This window comes from Somniosus microcephalus, chromosome 2, assembly GCF_052327205.1.
Source record: "Somniosus microcephalus isolate GS21.2 chromosome 2, FLI_Smic_1.0, whole genome shotgun sequence".
Taxonomy (NCBI): Eukaryota; Metazoa; Chordata; class Chondrichthyes; order Squaliformes; family Somniosidae; genus Somniosus; species Somniosus microcephalus.
In genome coordinates, this window is record NC_140988.1 from 205,029,159 (window position 1) to 205,052,143 (window position 22,985).

General features: G+C 45.4%; 1 protein-coding gene across 6 annotated transcripts in view; it reads right to left on the reverse strand.

Annotated features, from left to right (window-relative positions):
* arap2 (ArfGAP with RhoGAP domain, ankyrin repeat and PH domain 2) overlaps positions 1-22,985 on the reverse strand; it is a 710,987-nt gene that overhangs the window by 81,174 nt on the left and 606,828 nt on the right. For all 6 annotated transcript variants that reach the window (XM_085968379.1, XM_085968416.1, XM_085968406.1 and 3 more), the window contains 3 exons: positions 14,154-14,228; positions 9,351-9,468; positions 4,386-4,514 (listed from right to left, as the gene is read on the reverse strand). In XM_085968379.1, coding sequence (XP_085824505.1) covers positions 4,386-4,514; positions 9,351-9,468; positions 14,154-14,228 — 322 coding nt within the window. The remainder of the gene's footprint in view (positions 1-4,385; positions 4,515-9,350; positions 9,469-14,153; positions 14,229-22,985) is intronic.

Below are 22,985 nucleotides of genomic sequence, written 5' to 3' on the forward strand. Positions count from 1 at the left end.
TGTCACCACCGTACGCAGCGACCCGCTCGCGCCCCGGCTGCGATCATCGATAGCGCCCCCTGACTTATGCTATGTCTGATGGGGTCTGGGGGGCCTACCTGCGGCCAGGCCGGTGCTAGTTAAAGGGGAGGTGGCGGGTGGCCATTTTTGTTGCTGGCCGCCTGCCAGCACCTGCCCCCCGTTGCTGTCCCCGGCCCCCATGAAGCTCCCCCACGGGGTGCCGGCTGCTCTCCGTGAGCCAGGCACTCCTCGAGTGCCGGGCTTGTTTGCCGGCACTCCCGATCCCTGGTGGCCCAGCTGGGCGCTGGGGCATGCTGTGCCAGGCCCCTCCCCTTTAATAAGGGGAGGAAGTCCTGCAGTACCGCGGCACATAGCACTGTGATATTGCCTCGCAGCGCCCCAAGAGGGACGTGGGGCGCTTCCAGTAGCACCCCTCCTCCCTCTCGGGGCGCAACCTGGGAAAATCGGCCGCGGGGCCGCTAATTTTTTTGAGGTGCTAAAAGTGGCGCCCTGGCAAAGTTAGCACCCCAAAGGGAGCATGAATCAATTTTTCCCCTATTTCTTTTTATCTCTAACATTTGAAAAGTTGTAACTACATTTCAAACCATATTTAAGATTTCTAAACAATTTTCACAGACACAACAAACATAATGGCCCAGAATTCACAGTCGGTACGCCATCATACAGCCTTTGAAATTCACCTCAAGTTGGGATTTCCGCATGCACATGCGCTACATCCCGAACTTGCGATCTGTCAAGTTCTGACTGTGCATAGACTTCCTGCACGTTTCACCTCCTCATACAAATGAACGTACTGGCGAAAGGTTGGGCTAATTGCCCACCTACTGTGAGTTAATTACCGAAAATTTTTACGTCTGGTGCAAACCGGTGTAGGAAGCCTGTTGCACTGAGTAAGGGGGCCAGGATGTGAACATTGTATTGCAAACCTGTTCCAAACATTGCTGCTGTCACACAAAAAAGCCAATTTTTAATTCATCTCCCATATACAATATATCAAGGGAGCACTTTCTGTCCATTAGATGATTTGTATTGATAAATACATAGCAAATTTATTTCCAGCAGATTAGGTTATTCATACTGAAAGAAAGAGATTGGGTAGGATTTTCATTGGGCCGTGGAGGCGGGACTGGACACGTGTGGGGGGTTAAAATCCCAAAATCGGGGGGCACAAACCCATCCCGCCCCCAACCCGCCTCCATGCCAGTTTCAAAGGAGGCGGTTACCCGACCCGCACTGGGACCCGCCTCCCCGAGGCGGGAAGGGGATTAGTGCCAATTAACTGCCTGTTAACAGGTAGTTAACAGGCAGTTTTTAGTCTAATCCCTATTTTCATTCTTGAAGTGTGAGATTCCCAACGGCTCCAAACCACGCCAAGTTAGCGAGGCGGCCCGTCGGGCTGAAGGGCTTGGAGGGGTCGAGGTGTCCGGTGTTCAGGTGAGTGATGGGTGCATGAGTACAGAGGTAAGTGTGTTTGGTGTGTTTAAAGTGTTTAAAGAAGTTTTACTTACCTTTACAGCCTTCCTTTCTTCAGGTCTCGGGAGTCCCTCATCTCACCTGCACAGAAACCAGAATGGCCGCGATCTGTCAAAAATTGCAGCATTCAGCTTTCTGTTCCGGAGAGATCTCTAAATCATCCTGAGAGGAAGGAATTAACTTAGAGTACAGATTGTCAGTGTTTGACAGCTTCAAACGGCTGTTGAGTGCTGATATTTCATCTGTAATAAGGTCTTGACAGATGAAATATCAATCTGTGACATCACCTGTTGCTGGGTGGCCCTTAATTGGCCTGCTGAGCCCACTGGGCGGGCTCAACAAGGTCAATCAAGTCAAAATCGCGTGGGTTGGCTAGAACTCAATGGAGGCGGGACTACAACCCCGAAAGTTGTAGTCCCGCCTCCTACCCGCCTCCTCAATGAAAATCCAGCCCATTGTGTCCATTATCCAAGCTGTGTTTTTTTTTAGATATAGTGGTAATACCTTGTCTTGATTATTGGGTAGAAAATAGCTTGAGAAAATTAAATGGGACTAATATCACCGCTACGTTTTATTAGTGGACAATTGTTTTATATACTTTATATGAAATACATCATTTCTATTCTCTTTGTACAATGAACTATTAATCTCTGTAACTGAATGGCATGCATGTTTTAATATCTTTTTAAAATGAGTTGTGGGCAAATCAGCAATCTCCTTTGTTTCCGGATTGGCTAAGAGTCAGGAAGTGAATCATGCCCCACGTGATCCATGGTTCACATAAGCACAACGGTGCACTCCTGGGCTCTGTGGAGCACCACGCTGGGCACAACTCTGCAACATTTTCAAACAAGTTCTCAAAGGGAGGTTCATACGAGGTAAGCACAGATTTCATTCGGATGTCGGTGGCGTACTCCTTATCTATGCTGCTGAGAATAAAATGCTGTTCATTATTACAGAAGCATTCAAATGTGGAGATAGAAACAATCAAGGAGTTCTTGAAATCCCACTGCTGTAGAACAGCACTGAATTTTATTGACAGCAATGTTCCAGACTCTGTATGTTCAATGTACATCTGCATTACTGAGAAGCCAACATTTTCCATTTTTCTACATTTTATTTGACAGGTATGACGATGAACCTGTTGAGATATCAGTTTGGTTGTTGAAAGACTTTTGATGATAAAGCAGAAGATACATATTAAAAAAAATTACAAGATTTTATAGCTGACATCTTCAATAATACCGTTACTATTGCTGATAAAGCACCTACATTTATATTAACGTGAAAATGAAGCAACATTTTAAATGGCTATCAAACAAAGCATTTATTACTTATTCTCTGTAACCTGCTTTTTTTCAAAAAAATTCTTTGATGATAACTGTTCAGAACGTCTATAGGTATCACCACAGCTAGAGTAATGAATGGGGAAATAAAGAAATACTTTGTCATACGAGCTTTAACATTGTCAGTAAAGGTGTTATATTTTCCAGGCCACAAATGGACCAACATATCAAAATCCCCTGTTTTATGACAACATGGAAGATGTCATAGTTTCTAGTATTATATTATACTCTTCCTGAAAAAAAACTCACTGCACTGTTAATATATGGAAATAGGTAAGATATAATTGATAGAAACTTAGGGATCAAATAAGTGGGATGCAGAACCAAATCTAAAGCAGAAAATAGAGCAACATGCACCAACAGAACTTTTGATGTTTTATTGGGAACATTAAAGCATTAAAATCAATGAGAAGGAAAATTGGACGGGTGTATAAATGGCGGCCAATCCCAAGTCAGCTGTTATATGCTCCTGCTGAAGTTGGAAGTACCGCCCGTCGTATACTCCAGTCACACACTGAAACCAGCTTTGGTGCCACAATGTAATAATGCCCAAGACTCATTCCCTAATGCCTGTCTGCTTGATCAGTACCCCTGCCACTGAACTCAATATCCATCCCTCCATCACCAGAGTACTGTGGCTGCGGTTCGTGCTAGTTAGAGGATGCATTGTGACAATTCACCAGTATCTCCCAAACTCACAACCTGTCCCACCAAGAACATGGCGACATCGCCTCCAATCACTCTCCAAGTCACACACCATCCCGACTCGGACATATACTGGCATTTTTCATCTCAGCATCAAAATCCAAGAACTCTCTACTCAACATCATTATAGGAGCACCATAACCACAAGGACTGCAACAGTTCGAAGAGAAGGCCCACCACCACCTTTTCAGGGTAACGAAGGATGGGCAATAAATGGAGATTTGTTAAAGTCATCTACATTGCAAATGGACAGGAGCACAGTTAGTAGGCCCACATTAAAAATGCCATCCTTCCTTAAGATATAAATTATATGCATGTTTAATTGGGAGTTTGCTGGTACAGGAAACTCTTTTTTATCCGGCACCGACAGGACCGGCGTGGTGCCGGTTGATCAAACAGTCCAGATTACAGAGAGGTATACTTACCAAGGTACGAGAGCCCCGTACACGGCCACAGGTGCAGAAGCCCCGGTTACAGGGCACTTGTGCAGGAGTCCCGGTTACACGACCACAGATCCAGGAGTCCCTGTTGCACGGCCACAGGTGCAGGAACCCCGGTTACACGGCCACAGATCCAGGAACCCCGGTTACACGGCCACTAATATACAGTAAAACTTACCTGAACCTACTCCTGAATTTTGCCGGTTAAGAGAGATTTCCTGATATTTAGGTGCCGGTTAAAAGAGAGTTTCCTGTTGTAGGATTCCAATATGCTGTCAGCAAAACCGGTTAGGTTCACCACCAATAGATAAGCAAATATGACATGCATTTACAGTTTTGTTCTAGATGTGCGTGCAATGATCTGGTTTCAGTAAAAACATGTAAAAGTTGACATTCATACCTAGGTACTTTTTGATTGCATTTGCTGCTTGAAACTGTTTTACGATCAGGTAAGCAGATTCAGGCTCAGATAGTGTACTCCACTGGAGAACCTGTTCCAGAACATTCTCTCTGTAGTGCAGTGCTCTCTCTGTGGAAGGGAAAGTGTAAAGCAATGGCATAAAATAAGACGCAATAGTGATATTTGAAAACATTATCGTATTTATTCCTTCATACACTTCAATTGTAAAAAATGACTAACCATGACTGACCGGTGGGTCAAATTAAGGATATATTTATATGAAAGTAAACAAATTAAATGGTATTCTACAATATTAGTCCTCAGTTTAATGTGATAATTTCTGCAAACAATCCCTCAGATATAGGTTTCATCTTCCTTCAGCAAAATGCATTACCATTTAGCCACTTTAAAATTAATTTGCAATTCCTTAGTCCACCCACCAATTATCACAGAAATCACAGCACAGCAACCCCACAATGCAGATAGAGGCCATTTCGGCCCATCGAGCCTGCACCGACACATATCCCACCCAATCCCCGTAACCCCTACACCAACACATATCCCACCCTATCCCTGTAACCCCACGTATTTAATCCCCCTAACACTAAGGGTCAATTTTTATCATAGCCAATCAACCTAACCCGCACATCTTTGGACTGTGGGAGGAAACCGGAGCACCCGGAGAAAACCCACGCAAACACGGGGAGAATGTGCAAACTCCACACAGTCACCCGAGGCCGGATTCGAACCCGGGTCCCTGGCGCTGTGAGGCAACAGTGCTAACTAGTTCAGATCTCTCTCATTGTCGTAAATCTCTATATGCTCATCACTTAAGACATAGGCTGCGATTTTACCAGTGCTCAGAGGGCAGGTTTGGAGGTGGGTCAAAGGTTAAAATCATTTTGATTGACGGCAGGTTGCGATCCTGCCGTCAACCAGCCTCCAAACAATTTTATTCAGATTTACAAAAGGTAAATTGTGCTTGACTAATCTACTGGAATTTTTTGAGGATGTAACTGGTAGAATAGATAAGGGAGAGCCAGTGGATGTGGTGTATTTGGACTTTCAGAAGGCTTTCGATAAGGTCCCGCATAAGAGATTAGCGTGTAAAGTTAAGGCACATGGGATTGGGGGCAAGGTACTGACTTGGATAAAGAATTGGTTGGCAGACAGGAAGCAAAGAGTTGGAATAAATGGCTCTTTTTCCAAGTGGCAGGCAGTGACTAGTGGGGTACTGCAGGGATCGGTCCTAGGACACCAGCTATTCACAATGTATATAAATGATCTAGACGTGGGAAGTAGATGTAATATTTCCAAGTTTGCAGATGACACAAAGCTGGGTGGGCGTGTGTGCTGTGAGGAGGATGTCGTGAAACTCCAGTAGGATTTGGACAGGTTGGGTGATTGGGCAGAAGCATGGCAGATGCAGTACAATGTGGATAAATGCGAGGTTATCCGCTTTGGTGGCAAAAACAGGAAGGCAGATTATTATCTGAACGGTAATAGATTGGGAGAAGGGGAAGTGCAACGAGACCTGGGTGTCCTTGTGCACCAGTCGCTGAAGGTAAGCACGCAGGTGCAGCAGGCGGTTAAGAAGGCAAATGGTATGTTGGCCTTCGTAGCAAGAGGGTTCGCGTACAAGAACAAGGATGTCTTGCTGCAGTTGTACAGGGCCTTGGTGAGACCACACCTTGAGTATTGTGTGCAGTTTTGGTCACCTTATCTGAGGAAGGATGTTCTTGCCATGGAGGGAGTGCAGCGAAGATTCACCAGACTGATACCTGGGATGGCAGGAATGACGTATGAGGAGAGATTGGGTCGATTGGGCTTATACTTGCTGGAGTTTAGAAGAATGAGAGGGGATCTCATTGAAACTTATAAAATTCTAAGAGGACTGGACAGACTGGATGCAGGAAGGATGTTCCCGATGGCCGGGGAGTCCAGAACCAGGGGTCACAGTCTAAGGATAAGGGGTAAGCCATTTAGGACAGAGATGAAGAAGAATTTCTTCACCCAGAGACTGGTGAACCTGTGGAATTCTCTACCACAGAAGGCAGTGGAGGTCAATTCATTAAATATATTCAAGAAGGAGTTGGATATATTTCTTAAGGCTAAAGGGATCAAGGGATATGGGGAGAAGGCAGGGATAGGGTACTGAATTTGGATGATCAGCCATGATCTCATTGAATGGCGAAGCAGGCTCGAGGGGCTGAATGGCTTACTCCTGCTCCTATCTTCTATGTTTCTATGTTTCCCAAGTGTCGGGTCCCTGATTTGCGAATGGACCCGACACCTAGCGGTGGGAAGAAGATTAAAGGCAATTACCTGCCTATTAACAGGTACTTGCCAGTAGTTGACAGCCTATTTTTGAATTTCGCCACTTCTGGCTCGGGTTTCCCAACATCCAGACACCACGCCAGGTAAGTGTGGTGTGTTGTGAGTTTGCTGTAATGTTTCTGGATTGATGATAGCTGCAGAAGTGGTGTGAAGGACCAATGTTGCACATGGTGAGTCTCAGAAGAAAGAAAATGTTGGGAACTGCATTTTTAATACATTTACACTTTTCTTTAGGTTACAAGTTTTTAAATCCATGTCCAGTGCCACCTCATTGGGGGAACCTCTCTCACCAGTGACAGATCACTTCTGCCGCCTCACCTGCAGCTGCCATCTATTCCAGCATATGGAGGGAGTCATTGGCGAGCCTGGATGCAAGAGCTCACCTTTGTGCAGTAATTGCCAGTGTTTTTAGCACCTGAATGCTGTCAAACACTGAGAAATCAATTGTCAAAATAAAATTGTGCATGGTCCCTTTAAGGAAACTAGCAGATGACGCATCATCAAATGACGTCTACTGACACGCTTCCTGTTAATCGGCCGGCACGCCCGCAGGGCGGGCTTAACAAGGTCAATCAAGGCAAAATCACGTCTGTGGGCCGGATGCAGCTGGGGGTGGGACTGGGAACCGGAAACCACCTGACCTGCACCCAACCCGCCTCCATTAATAAAATTGCAGCCATAGTTCTTGTCATCAGAAATGTTGCTATATTACATAACATCTTCTTCTATATATGGCTTATAAATACCCAGAACACACTTCTGCAGAACTCCGTGGGGTAGAAATTGGACCTGGTTGTACCCGTTTTACGGACGCAAAAAGGCCCACTTTTGGGTACCATTGTCCTGCGCCCAAGGACGCCTGAACAACGTCCCACCTGAAATTGAGTCATGTCATTTTTCAGGTGTTCCTGGTGGATGCCTAAAACAGGAGTTAGGCCCCTTACATATGTAAATGAGGGGCCGAATGGCTGCTTTTGTCCCCCTCGCCGACTTGGTTTGTGATAAGCGGAGCAAGTGTCAGGATTCTTCTGCAGATGCTGCAGTCTGAGCAGTGGCCACCAACAAAAGATAAGTTTTGCTTTTAAAAATAATTTTAAAATAGGCTTTTGTGGAACCAGGAGAAGCAACTCCTCCTGCCAGTGGCAATCAGCAGCTAGCAATCCTAAGCGGGAGCCTCTTCTCTACCGTAGAGCCATTGAGGGTTCTGCCACACCACCATAATAGCTAAAATCATCAAAAACAACATAAACCAGAGAATGAACTCCACAAGGCAATGCATTTATCCACCATCAGTTGAGGGTCCACTTGTTGCAATTTTGCATGTTCAGCAGAAAGCATTCCCAACTCAAATATAACATAGCCAAGTGTACAGCAAAACTCCCACTAAGCTACCCCAATAATGTGATTTAACCCCATTCTCAGAGCAGTACCTCCTTCAGCACCGCTGTGACTTTCCCATTTACAACATCACCTATGCCTGTAGTCCTCCCTGAGTGAGATCATGAAATTACAGCTACTTCAGGGCTATGGGCCCATATCTATTAGGAGTTAGCCTGAAGTTTTTAAACTTACAGTTAGTAGACAAAAGAGAGTTTGGCCCCATCATGCATCCTATATTCAAACTTAAGTCTGAGAAGGACAGTGATAGTGGGTACTGCTCCTGTCCCCCTTTATATTTAAAGATATAATCAATTTATAGTCCTTCGATGACCAACTGGGTAAAGGCACTATGAGATGTAACAGTAAGCTTTACACATCAGGAGGTTCCAGGCTTGATTCCCAGCCTATGCTAAGTCAGCCTATCTTTGTGTCAGCCATGGCTCAGTGGGTAGCGCTCTTGCCTCCGGGTCAGAATATTGTGGGTTCAAGTCCCACTCCAGAGATTTGAGCCCATAATCTAGGCTGACACTCCACTACTGAGTGTGCGGTGCACTGTCGGAGGTGCCGTCTTTCAGACGAGATGCTAAACCGAGAAACCGCCTGTCCTCTCAGGACGTAAACAAGATCCCGCAGCACTATTCGAAGAGGAGCAGGGAAGTTCTCCCTGGTTTCCAGGCCAATATTTATCTCTCAACCAATATCACTAAAACAGATTATCTGGTCATTATCTCATTGCTGTTTGAGGGATCTTGCTGTGCATAAATTGGCTGCCACATTTCCTACAGTGGCACCATTTCAAAAGTACTTCATTGGCTGTAAGGTGCTTTGGGATGTCCCAAGGTAGTGAATCTTTCTTAGATTTTGGTGCTACAATTGACCTGTGTCTCTGGGCTAGAGAGGAAAGAAAAATATGCTAGGGATTTGACTCCTAATCATTATTCAGTAACTCTTGCTAGAAAGTGCGTTTATAATGGATGCCACGTAAGGGCAGAATCTAGCTCAAGTGTGGTAAGCTTCAAAATCAACTAGACAGCCAACAAATACCATCTAGGTTCAGATAAAGATGAAGAATAACCAGTTGGAGGATGACTAATATATGTGGGTAGCGGTGGGGGGGACAGGAATGAGGGAGGGGGCAAGGAGTTTTTAGTGCATTTTGAGATGAAATGGCGTCACCCACTCAGCAATTTTAATATGTAACAGCTAATTACTTTCAGCATTTTGCATTTACTTCACTCAGTATCCTACCAAGTTCTCCGTTCTCGATCACTTCAAATGTGGCCCAAACAACCTTCTCTTCAGTGGTGATGTTCTTCATTTCTAACACAGAATGAGTTAATTCTTCTGCTGTCATAGTCGGAGATACCTGTGAACCAGAATGCAAAAAAGGCCTTAATTTCAAATACAATCGCAGAGCTGCAGAAATGGGAACACAAAGAAAGCACCTAAAACTTGTTGCATTTAAATGAATTCAAAGTGACAATAATAAATGTGATAAATGTGCAGTACCTACGATGTGTTGTGAGTCTGAGCTTTCAAAACTGTTGCAATTTAAAAGGAAAGTCTTATCTCATTCCCTTTGATTTTCTCTTAAGTCATTTTCAAACTAGTAGTGCTATTTCAATAAAATCAAAAGCTTTGGTTTAGGATGCAAAACAGATCACGATTTGAAGAAGTTCTCCTGGTAACATGGCAAACATTCCTCCCTCAACCAACACAAAACACATTGGCCTAGAAATTCAAATGGGGCGCCAAGCTTGCCTGGGCGCCGGAATTACCACTGCGAACGGAGCCGCTTGCGCCCGCCGGAAATTCAGTTTGAGCGCCCCAAGAGGGACGCAGGGCGCTGCTCGAGGCGCCCCGTGTCCCTCTTGGGGCGCTCAAACTGAATATCGCAGCGCAACGTGCCGCCACGCTGCGGTACCAGGCCTTCCTCCCCTTCTTAAGGGGGAGGGGCCTGCACCAGCGCGATGACTGATTGTGAGTGCCGGCAAAAGAGCCCGGCACCGAGGAGAAGTGCCGGGCTCTCAGGACACAGCCGGCACTGCCCGGGGGGGCGGGGATCAGGAGGCCGGGGACGGTGGCGTGAGGAGGTGCTGGCAGGTGGCCACCGAAAAAAATGGCCGCCCCGCACCTCCACCTTAATTTGCGCCACTACCGCCACAGGTAGGCCCCCATGAACCGGTCGCGATTTGCGACCGGTGTTAGAGCAGGGGGCGCGACCAAATATTGCGATCGTGGCGGTAGCGGGGCGTTGCACACACCGATGACGTCATCGGTGGTGGTGCAGTGCTGCAGGCTAATGTTGCCATTAGCGTTCCGCTAAATATCGTGGGAGGCGTGGCCAGTGGTGCTAAAGCCACTGAGTGCCCTCTTTAGGCGCTAACTGGTGGCGCAGCCCACCGAATTTCTAGGCCATTAGCTGGTCTGTCACTTCACAGCTGTTTGTGGATTGTGTTTTCACAAAATGGCTGCTGTGTTTGCCTATGTAACAACAGTCTTATTTCAAAGTAACTTATTGTACGTGGTGTACCTTGAGATATTTGTGACATGTCCAGGGCTGCACAGATTTACCAGATCGTAGTGTAAATCAAAAAGGTCCGAAATATCAACACAAATTAAACAAAGAAAAGAAAAATGCACAGTTCCTCCCTTCAAGCAGAAAGACATAAAAGATAGCAGTACTGACACTTTAATCTTCCAATATATGTTCTCCACTTGCACAATGGGAAAAAAATCTAGCAGAATGCCCACTGTGCATTTGTTAAAAGGATAAGCATATTAAAATTCAGGTTGGGACAATATTTTTTTTCTGAAACAATTCAAATTGGCCAAATCTGACATTTCAGTTTATATTCAACCCAAACTGCAATAGGAAGATAGTCAATGCTGCCTTTCAATATTGAACCACAGTATTTATTATGGAGTGTGTAAATTTGAGCAGGAGTAATAACACAGTAACATAAAAGGGGCATTATCTTCACCAAAATATGTTTTCAAAGCATTTTTGTTTGCGCGTAGTTGTGCATCAATGTCACAGTAACACCATGTGAATATCACATAATTTTCTTATTTATGTCACTTCATACCTTGTCTCTGAGAACACCCTGAAGCACTTCACATACAATGAATTATTTCAAAGTGAACTCCCTGTTGTGATTTAAGCAAATGCAGCAGCCATTTTTTCCACTGCAATATCCCACTAACAGTCAGCAGCTGAATTGCCAATTAATCTCTATTTTATGGAGTTGGTTAAGAATGGAATGTCAAGACATTGGACGAATTGCGACACTTTCTCAAATAGTGCAATGAGATCTTTAATAGCCACCTAAACAGGCTGATGGGACAATGCAGGATGCCCTCAGTACTTGATTACAGTCAACCTATTGGCTCAAGTGCTGAAAGTGGGGCTTGAACCCACAGCAATCTGATGCAGAGACAAGGGTTCCACCAACTGAGCCATAAGCAGCATACACAGAACATTCAATGGGACATATGGAGGATGAGGTAGACTAGTGGTTATGGTGCAGAACTAACAACCTGGATGTTGCGAGTTCAAATCAAAGCAGAGCCAATTGTGAATTGAATTCAATCAATCTGGTTATTTGCGGGCTGGCATCTGAAAAAAAAGGCCATGATTTTTGGGGTATGGTAGCATAGTGATTATGTTACTGGCCTAATAATCCAGAGGCGTGGGCTAATAATCTGCAGAACGCAAGTTCAAATTGGAAATTTTAAAAAAAATCTGGAAATAAATAGAAAGGCTGCTATCAGTAAAAGTGACCATAAAGCTGCCGGATTGTCATAAAAACTCAAGTGGTTCACTAATGTCCTTTAAGGAAGGAAACTTGCATCCTTATGTCTGGTCTATCTGTGACTCTAGTGCCAAATCAACATAGTTGACTCTTAACTGCCCTCTGAAGTGGCCGAGTAAGCCACTTGGTTGCATAAAACCACTACTCAGCAGCTCAAGAAGTCGGCTCACTACTATGACGGAATAAACCAGAGATACACCATCCTATGAACAGATTTCTGATATTATTAATATATGATATACTGGGTTTAAAAATCTAAAGCCTCGGCGACACAAGCTATGTCAAAACAGGCTTCTGAGATGGGCGGGTTTGATAACACAAGCTGTAAAAACCACACAGGCTTTTGAAATGGAAATTGATTGTTAATGCTAAAACAATGGCTCTATTGAAATAGCAGTTTGGCACTTCCAGAAGGTCTGGAGTTTGGGAGAAACACAATGGAATAACCCAAGTAAAGTGTTATAAGCTAACACTCAGGGAAACAGAAACACTGAATATTAAAAAACCATGCGCTTTCGTAAAAGTAACATCAAATGAAAGACAGGAAACATAAGATTATATATGCAACAATTAAGATAGCTAGAAATGCATGAAACACTCTGGTTGAAGTGGTTTTAATTTACATGTTGTAAATATGATACCAGCAGAACACTTTGAAGATATGACTTCAATAGATGACACCAAGCAATCACATGGTTTTTGTATTGAAAATGGAATAGTTAGTAGACACGACGTCTGCTAATAACCAGTTAAACCAATATTTAGAATTGAATGGAAGACCTTCAATAAGAATGACATCAAAGAGATAAATCTGTTGTGGCCATTTTTTGATAAGTTTTTGGAACACCTAAAGATAGAGACATAATTATGCATGCAGCAGCTAAATTGAGAGTAAGAACAGAAAAAAGTCAACAGAGAGATGACTAGAAATAATTAGCTTACATCAGCAGAAAACTTCAAAGAATATACCACTAAAAAAGAGTATAAAAGACAGAATTTTCAAATGGGAAAACAGAAGTCGCTGGGAACGGGCAAGCGATTCTCGGCTTCAGAACCACTCTGTAAGCCTACAACTCTGAGTTTCGGGTAATCAAGGTATTTGATTTTGGTGGATATCCTGGATTAGAATTAAGAATAAGAAATGTAAAAATGTACAAAGTTAAGATTTGAGAATAAGGATCTCTAAGGATAAGAAATGTAAGCTAATTGTTTTTAAACTGTTAATGTTGTGACTGACTCAACAGCTGTTAACGGTATGTCGGCTCTTAAATAAATCTATATATTTTTAGAATTGTCTCAAGTAGCATTTCGGTATCAATCTCGCGAACTCAATTTCTGTACACTCTTTTGTGAGGAGTTGCAGAATTCTGGGGGGTATTCCGGACCCTCATAGTATCCGGAAGGTTACAGTCTAGTTAAACTTATTAAAAGTGCTATCCGGAGGACGGTAACATCTTCACGTCGTTCATTTCCTTTAGGGAGAGATAGTCTGAACCTTTAGACTCAATTAAGCGTCTTATAGAATTCAGCTATCTTTAACTTTAGTTGAAGGTGAACGTCTGGGGAATACGCCTGATCTGGGGTAGCCCGAAAAGGGCTAGGACTAGTAATTATCCCTTCACTACCACCTTCTCAAGGTTAACTAGGGGTGGGCAAGAAATGCTGACCTTGCCAACGACACCCACATCTTGAGAATAAATTAAAAATAAAGTTGTTACTGGTCTGACTAATTCATGACTTGTGAGAACATCCTTACTTGTGAAATAAATTGAGCATTTCATAGTTCCTACCTGACAATCTTCTATTGATCACAATATAATAAAAATGAGGAGCATTTACTTTACATGACTGGGATCCCTTGATGTAAATATGTAAATAAATTGCATACTATCAGCATTATAGATACACGGAATGACTTGAGATGCAGGGCTGTGGCACCATGGTCTGCCTACCAAATTATGGAGGCAGTTTGAGTAACCAGCTGGTATTGCAGTGAGCACATACACTCTGCTTACCTTCAATGTGCTCCAGACATTGTGGAAGGGCTCTATGGTAGCAAAGCTACACAACCAGCTTTGCACCAACTGTGCATGCGTGAAAATTGTTTTCACAGTTGCTTTAAAATTGACGTTAATTAAATCCATCTCAGCAGTGGTGTATTTAAAAGCAGAGGGGCCAAGCGATACAACGTTCTATTGACTAAATCGAACATTTCATTCTATAACCAAATACCTACCCGAATTATGCAGCAACAATCAGGCTCCTTCTTCCCCAGGTACACTTCAATGATAAGGTCCCCAGCTTGTGCAATCTGAAGAAAACATTTTCTAGTCACTTTACATTTTCTCGGCAGTATCTAATACTTTTATGGACAGATTTTATTTTTGGAATCCCTGACAGGCAAAAGCTTTCAACCGTTATCTTATTCTATTTTGGGTTTAGTTTCATTAAAAATAACTTTACACAAAGTGATGAGGAATTTGCGTGGAAACATTGAGCCATCACAGAAAGCAACATACACAAAAAAGAGATTTTCAATCAATACAGATGCAGGGTTGTGCTTTGTGGTTATCCAAAGCCAATATCTATCCTTAATGTCGTAGCATGCAATATATATTGGGCTGACAATAATAGAGTGGTTTTGTGATTTTGAACCTGGTACTAGCAGCAAATTTAAAACTACCAACACGCTTATGAACTTCCCCTGCTATATAGCACAACTGGTATTGCATTATTGCTGAAACTCAGGGAAGGAAGCAGGTTCCCAGAACTAGGAACCAATTGCCAATTTTCCCCTTTCTTTGGGGATAAGGCCAGTAAAAGGTTGCTATCATCCTCCTAATACACTTTATTGATATCAAGAACATGAGTATTTTCAGCAACAGGAAAAGGCTGTTGGGTCCCTTTTCCACATCTCATATCAGTAACAAATACCATTGTTCTTCAGTGATAAAGTACAAGTGTAATGCCCAGTGCAAAACAATAAGTTAGTTAGCTGCTGTTAGAGGACAAATTCAATGTAGTTCAACAAAAAAAATTAAAGGCTAAAAATTCGGGGGCTTAACGCAAAAAAGACGAGAAGAGGGTAGCCGCCACTCTTTCGCCAGCTGGTGACAGGCCACGCAGTTATCCTCCATTTTCCCAGGCTCGGTAGTGCTGCCGTTAAGAAGCATCGCACTGCAAAGAAAAATGAGGGAGTGGTGACGTCAGTCAGTGTGCAACGCCAACTTAACGTCATCATGGCGAACTTCGACCCTAGCGCTGAGTTCAGCGCTGGGTCCTAAGTATGCCAGGTAAATCTAGCGTACAAGCAGACTCGGAGGCGCTGTCAGCACCTCTTAAAGGGACACACACATATTTCAGCTAAGTTTGCATTTAAGCTTTAGGACTAGGTTTTTCTGATTTTACTGATTTTGCTGCAATAGATGTTAAAAGTTTTTTAAGTGTGTAGGAGTACTGCTGGATGGTAAAGGAAGGCTTCTGAGAAGAGAGAAAATGCTGCAAATACTCAGCAGATCAGGCAACATCCGTGGAGAGTGAAACAGAGTTCACTTCTCAGGTCAAGATGCTGCCAGACTTGCTGAGTATTTCCAGCATTTTATGCTGTCATTTCAGATTTATAGCATCCGCTCGCAGAGGGAAGAGGAGGAAGCAGAAGAGGAGGAAGCCGAAGAAGAGTTAGCAGAAGGAAGGACGCAACGCAGATAGTCCCTGTCTCGCCAGGATATCCAGGATGGAATCATCTGCCTGCGGTACCAGTGGCCACAACCCGAATTCCCCTTTCAACATTTGTGCCACACCTTACTCCTCTGTTACTGACCATCACAAATCAAACTTTCCAATCCAACTTTATACATGTATCCATCCAACATGACATCAAGAAATCAACTCATAATTCTTCTTCTTTCTTCCTCCATATTTTTCTTTCTTTCTTCCATCTTGTATCCTTTCTGCCCTGCCAAGGGCTCAGCCATGCTCCTGCCAAGAATGGCCTGCAATATCTGCTCCAAGGGGGTGAGGTGAGGCTAGGAATGGGAGGTGTGCCTCATGATTGGTACAGATTATTGGTAGGTGACTGATGGGAGGGCGGGGGGTGAATCGTGCATTCAGAAGTATGTGAGGCTGGTGGTGCAGTTGGTAGGAGACGGCTTTTGCAGATTCATTCACTGACCTTGACCAGTGGTCAGAGGTCATGAAGCTTCTTTGGGCACTAGAGCCAGGTGGTGGAGGCGACACTGCTGGCAGTGACGGCCTCGGTGATCTGGTCCCACATCCTTCTTTCTGGAGGGTCTCCTGGCCCCTGTGGGTAGAGGGCTGCTCTTGCAGTGTTGAACCCTGGCACAAAACTGGAGTGCTGCGTGCGAGACCCTGGGTGCCCCTTCCCTGGCTTGCTCAGCCATTTGTGTTAGTGCTGAAGCACTTTAACCATTTTTTGAGGTTCGGAAGACAATTCAGCTTTAAGTGCTGAAGACTCCTATTTGGGACGGCTTCTTAATTCTTTTTTTAAAAAAAAGCAGTAAGTGCTGAATGCTGTATTTTTTTTTACTTAATTTTGATTAGTTTTGAATGCACTGCCCCTTTAATTGCCTAAATTCCTTGCGAACGCCACAGCCTCGCTCCCAGAGGCTGTTGGAAGCTGGAACACCACTTCAGGATGGGAACTTCGACTTCCAGGCCTGCACTAACACCACCAGAAGGAAGTTACACAGTAAGTTAGTGCTGGGCTATAAATATTTAGCCTCCCCAGTGTTGCATCCGTGTGTTAATGGAGACCTGGAATGCAGGAGTTGGTTTAACAGGTGTTTACTGAACAAAGTCTGGAGGTGAACTAAAAGATACAAGACGCTATACAGGCTTATATACCCGAGTGGTCACTACCGGTAATACAGTACACAGGGGCTCTTAAAGGTACATACACTACAATTCCTCCCCTTTTAGATAATTAGTACATAACATTTTAAGTAATCATTAATTAACATGTTTACAAGAACAATAATCTACACATTTGCTGCAGTTAATCAATTATAAGTCAGTCTCTCTGGAGGCTTCCTGACTCGGTCCGGATAATGCCTCGGTGGTGTAGTAGGTTCTTTTGGCAAGGTCGATTCGGCTTGAATGCCAGTGTCGGGTTCATCTGGTTCCAGTATCACCGGATCAGAGGTAGATACTATGGGTATCTCTGCTTCATCATTAGGCGTATAGAGTTGTGGTGCAGGTTGTCCCTTTTCGGATGACTCTATGATCTGGTCAGCATGGCGCCTTATTATGTTTTCTCCAATGTCCACGGTATACATCAGCGGTCCTAGTCGTGTGCAAATAGTTCCAGGCTGCCATTTCTCGGTACGGTAGTCCCGGGCCAAAACTTGTTGACCTATCTGGAAGGTTCTAGCTGGCCTTTCATTCATGCCTTGAAATTGCCGGTTCTCTACGTCCCTTCTGATGTTTGGCTTGATCAAATCCAGCCGGCATCTTAGGCTTCTATTGAAAAACATCATGGCGGGAGTTTGGTTTGTAACTACATGTGTTGCATTCCTGTACGCAAACAAGAAGTTATCTACCTTATGTTGTAGATTTATGTCTTCATTACCCATGGCCTTTATGGCCTTCTTGAAGGTCTGGACAAACCTTTCAGCTAATCCATTGGTGGCGGGATGGTATGGGGCGGACGTGTAGTGCTTAACCCCATTGTTTTTTAAGAACTTCCTGAATTCTTCGGACACAAATTGCGGTCCATTATCAGAACAGGTCTGTCCAGGCAGCTCATTCCTGGCAAATATGGTCCTTAATACTGTGATGGTTTTTCCCGTGGTGGTGGAGGACATCTTTATTACCTCCGGCCACTTGGAGTGTGCATCAACCGCGATTAAGAACATTGAGTCCATAAATGGACCAGCAAAGTCGACGGCCATGATTTTCGGCTTGTGTGGGGAATGGTCGGATTTCCCCGAATGTGGGGTTTCTGACACACATAAAAAAGTGTCAGCCAGCTCCACGCAATTTTCCCTCAATTGGCCAATTAATTCCCAGCATGTGGGAAGCCTTGCTAATTGTCCAATTCGAGTCAGAAATCCCCACAGTATGATGTCATTATTCGTGGTGCTTTCAAGGTCCACAGCAAGCACTGCATCCTCTGAAGACATCCAAATGAACCATACAGGATGGCAGAGGAGCCTGCAGCAGCTGTGGCCAGTGCCAGACCCCGAGCTGCCTTCAAATTCGACGCGGCTTCACTGCAGGCATTATTGGATGGGGTTAGGGCCCAGAGGGATGTCCTCTTCCCTAGGTCAGGGAGGAAGAGGCCTCCCACTGAGACCAATGCTGCATGGATGCAGGTGTCAGCAGATGCCAACTCGCTGGGAGTCACCAGAAAAACCTTGGCATTACATCTCTAACTCCTTCATTAACTCCCCTACAGTACCATCCAGAGCCCCCATCCTCACTGTGGAGGAGGAAGAGGCTGTGCAGCCAGACTCCTCAGAGGAAGCTCCAACCTCTGAGGGCGCAGTGTCAACAGAAGTAAGCGCACCCAGCACCAGCGCAGACACTCACACCTCGGGGGGACATTCGGGACATAGAGTAGTGTTGTCACCTGGTGTTTGCCAGCTCACAAGTGAGCCTCAGCAGATTCTGGAGACAGGGACAGCAGTGGAGAGTCCTCGTCGGAGGGTGCAAGACTCTGCCAGCTCAGCTCAACTGCGCAGCATGTCGACCCTCTGCCTCTGGGTCCATCTGCAAGAGAAGAGGTGATGGATCTCCATGCACAGATGCAGGAGTCTCTGGCAGGTTTTGTCTCCAGGGTCGCTGCAAGTGTGGAGTGAATGGAGGAGTCCATATCGACCATGAGCAGAGCCTTTGTGGAGTCATTGGCGCATGAACGCATCACCATGGAAAGGTTGGCAACCTCCATGGAGGAGATAACTCGCCAGGGTACGGAAAACATGGTGAGTGCTCATAAGAGAATGACATCTCTTGAGGAGCATTGGCCATCAGTTGAACAGAGAAACCAGATCTTCATGGAAGTCCTTCTGAGTAGGAATGCCAGTGCAGAAACGGGTCCCCATGGCCCCCTAAAGCGCAGCAAGGTGCTCTCAAGCCACTTCCAAGTGCTGGCCCCTTCTGGCCTGTGCAGCTTCAGGTGAGTGAGCAGCAGCCTGGTGCTCCTGGTGCTCAGCATGCTGTCCCTGGTTCTGCTGCTGCCGCCTCTGCTGCTGGAGATCCTCTAATGGCAAGAAGGGAAGGAAAAAAAGGCGTCCCATGCTTCTCGTAGATGCCTCCGCTGAGGAAGCGCTGAGTGAGGGTGGCGAGAGGGGCTTCCCAGGAGATCACATTGGAGAAGTGTGTGTGGCTCCAACCTTCCACAGCTGTGCCTAAGCCTTGAAGAAGTAGCCCCAAGCCTGCAACAACAAGGTCGTTCAACATACAAGTGCTGTCCCTTTAAATCGCAGCTTCTCCATTGACCTGCAGCTGACAGCGAGCAAACCGGCAAGCTTCACGCCAGGTTTCATCAGCGGGGTTCCCCGCAGGCGGGTTTCATGTGGGAAAAGCCCCAAAGTCGCAACGGCCCCGGAAAATCTACCTCAACGAGGTAATTATTGATAATTAGTGTGCCGACGACCAGTCCCGCCAGCGGCGGCCGGGACTGAAGCGGGGTGTGGGGAAACGGCGGCCCGAAAGTCGGACGGGGCGGGGGGGGGGTACCGACCCGCTTTTTCGCTGATGTTCGGCCCCCGGCTGCATGAAAAGCCGCCCGACGGCGGCCAGAAAATCGGGGCCGATATGTACCCTTTGCCATGGAGATGAGGGCCACTCCCATGGATGTAGAGGGGCTTGTGGTGGGGCGTTTTGGACCTTCTGGCATCCTAGACAGCTCTTGGTCATTTCTTCGATGTCTCCATCGATACCTGGCCACCACACAAACGCTCTGGCTAGGTTCTTCATTTTCACTCCACCCAGATGCCCCTCGTGAAGCTCCTTTAGCACTTTATCCTGGAGTTTGGGTGGAATCACCACTCTGGATCCACACATCAAGGTTCCTCGGCACACTGACAGCTGTTCTCTTCTTTGCGAGAATGCTGGCAACAGTGGTTCGCCATGTGCTGGCCATCCCTTCACTGTTAAATCGTAGACTCGTGAGAGAGTCGGGTCATTTCTCGTTTCCTTTTCAATGGTAGAATTTGTTACTGGTAGACATTCCACTATGGTTGAGTGGAACATCTCCACTGGGTCCACTGTAGGTGCCTCTTCTACCGTTGGCAACGGTAGGCGCGATAAACCATCAGCATTCCCATGCTGTTTTGATCCTTTGTATTCTATGTCATATTAGTGTGCCCCTAGGAAAAGGGACCACCTCTGTAGCCTTTGCGCTGTCATAATGGGAACGCCTTTTTTAGGGTTGAATATGGAGACGAGGGGTTGATGGTCAGTCAACAAGGTAAATTTTTGTCCGTGTAGGTAATGGTTGAATTTCTTCACTCCCCACACCAGGCTGAGTGCTTCCCTGTCGATCTGGGCATAGTTACGCTCAGCTGAGCTCAATGAGCGTGACGCAAAAGCTATCGGCCGCTCCGAGCCATCAGGGAATCTATGCGATAATACCGCTCCTACGCCGTAAGGGGATGCATCGCACGCCAGTCTGATTGGCAATGATGGGTTGTAATGAGCCAACACTTCCTTGGACGTGATCAAGCCTTTGCATTTATGGAAGGCACGTTTACAGTCTTCGCTCCATTTCCAAATTACTCCCGTTTGTAGCAGTGCGTTAAGAGGGTGCAGAACAGTTGACAAGTTTGGTAAAAATTTATGACAGTAATTTATCAATCCCAGGAACGACCTTAATTGTGAGACATTTTCAGGTGCTGGGGCTTTTATGACCACTTCAATTTTTTCAGGTGACTTATGCAACCCTTCTTCGTTAATTATATGGCCACAATATGATAATTGTTTCTGGAAAAATTCGCACGTGGGGCGATTTGCTCGTAGGCCCCGTTCTCTCAGCCTAGTGAGCACCTGCTCCAAATTGGCAAGGTGCTCGTTGTCGTTTTCTCCTGTTACAAGGATGTCATCTAGGTAGCATTGAGTCCCCGGAATCCCTTGCAGGACTTGCTACATAGCTCTTTGCCAGATAGCTGGAGCTGATGCTACTCCGAAAACCAGTCGATTATACTGGTACAGGCCTTTTTGTGTGTTTATCGTGAGATACTTTTTAGAGGCCGCCTCAACCTCCATCTGCAGATATGCCTGTGCCAAGTCAATTTTGGTGAAACGTTTCCCTCCGGATACTGAGGCGAAAATATCTTCTATCGTCGGAAGAGGATACTGTACCATGTGAAGGACCGGGTTTACAGTCACCTTAAAGTCCCCACAGATGCGAATTTTTCTCTGTTCTTCAGATTTATCATTATTCAATGTTTTCTTCATGACCGGGACGATGGGTGTTGCCCACTCGCTCCAATCTACCTTGGATAACACGCCTGCCGTTTCCAAATTCTCCAGCTCTGCCTCGACTGCTGGACGAATTGCGTATGGCACCGGCCTTGCCTTAAAAAACTTGGGAATTGCCGCATCTTCTACTTTTATTGAGGCGGTGACGCCTTTCAAGGTTCCTAGTTCCTGTTGAAACACTTCTTTGGCGTTGGCCAAGATGTCTTTTAATCGTTCAGGCATGACGTCATCATCATTTTTTTTCTTACTGGTCACCGTCAGTGCCTGAATGGAGTGCCAGTCTAAACGTATCTTCCTGATCCATTCACGTCCCAACAGCAGTGGACCACCATCTTGCAGAACGTATAAATACAACTTCTGTATTTCCTTGCCGTTGTATACAACAGGCACCCTTATTTTCCCTCTGGGGTATACTTTCTGCCCCGTATATGTTTTCAAGATAATGGATGTGTCTTTCAAAGGTATATGCGGAAATAGCCGCTCGTAATCCCGTCGACTTATGACGGTCAGAGCTGATCCTGTATCTAGCTCCATTTTAACTGGGGACCCCGCTATCGTGAGGGTAACCCAAATGGTCTGGTAATCTTCTTTGGCAATTACATTATGTAATTTGAGACAGCTTAGTCTCTTGTTTCTGGAGTCGCTATCGCTCTTCTGGTCTTCGGAGCTACTGTCCGTCATCATTTGTACCTTTCTGTACTTTTCCTTATTGATTTTTTTTCTGTCAGTGGATTTTTTGTTTCCAGATCGGCATACACGTGCAATGTGTCCCATCTTTCCGCATTGCCTGCATGCTTTGTCCTTGAACCAGCAGTCCCTCTGGTCATGGGTGGATCTGCCGCAGCGATAACATCTCTCGAAACCCCGTGTCATTTCATGGGTGCTGAAGTCCTGTGGCTTTTGCTGTATCTCTGCAGCTCCTCTTGCTGCTGCTTCGTATGATACAGCCACACTGAAAGCCTTGTGCAGTGTCAAATCTTTCTCAGAAAGTAGCCTTTACTGTGTTCCTTCACTTAGGAGACTGCAGACGAATTTGTCTCGTAGAGAATCTGCCAGTCCTGCCCCGAATTGGCAGTGCTTTGACAGCTTTCTTAATTCGGTGAGGCAATCAGCGTTACTTTCATTCTTGTGCTGATTCCTGCTGAAGAATTTGAATCGTTCCGCTATCAGCAGCGGTGTTGAGTTTAAGTGCTCCTGTAGGGTATCAACAATCTCCTTAAAATTCTTGTCCATCGGTTTGGCTGGAGTGATTAAGTTTCATAACAGCCCGTATGTCCTTGCGCCCATCAGATTTAGAAGTACCGATGCCTTTTTATCATCCTCTACTTTATGCGCTGTGCAATATACCTCCACTCTTTCCACATATGTGGTCCAATCCTCTATATCACTATCGAAAGCAATAATATTGCCAGTCTTAGGCATCCTGAAAATCAAAAATGGTGCCTCCCGCGCTTTCCTTTCTTCCCTGCCGAGAAAAAATGGCGCCTCCCGTGCTTTCCCGCCACTGCCGCTGTTGACAATGCTGTTCTCCGCGGTTTTTATTTACACAGATATTTTTAATAGTTGGAGACTCATTCCCGCCGGACTCTCTGGGACTTTTCCCTCCCTCTGCTTGGTCTGAACGCCG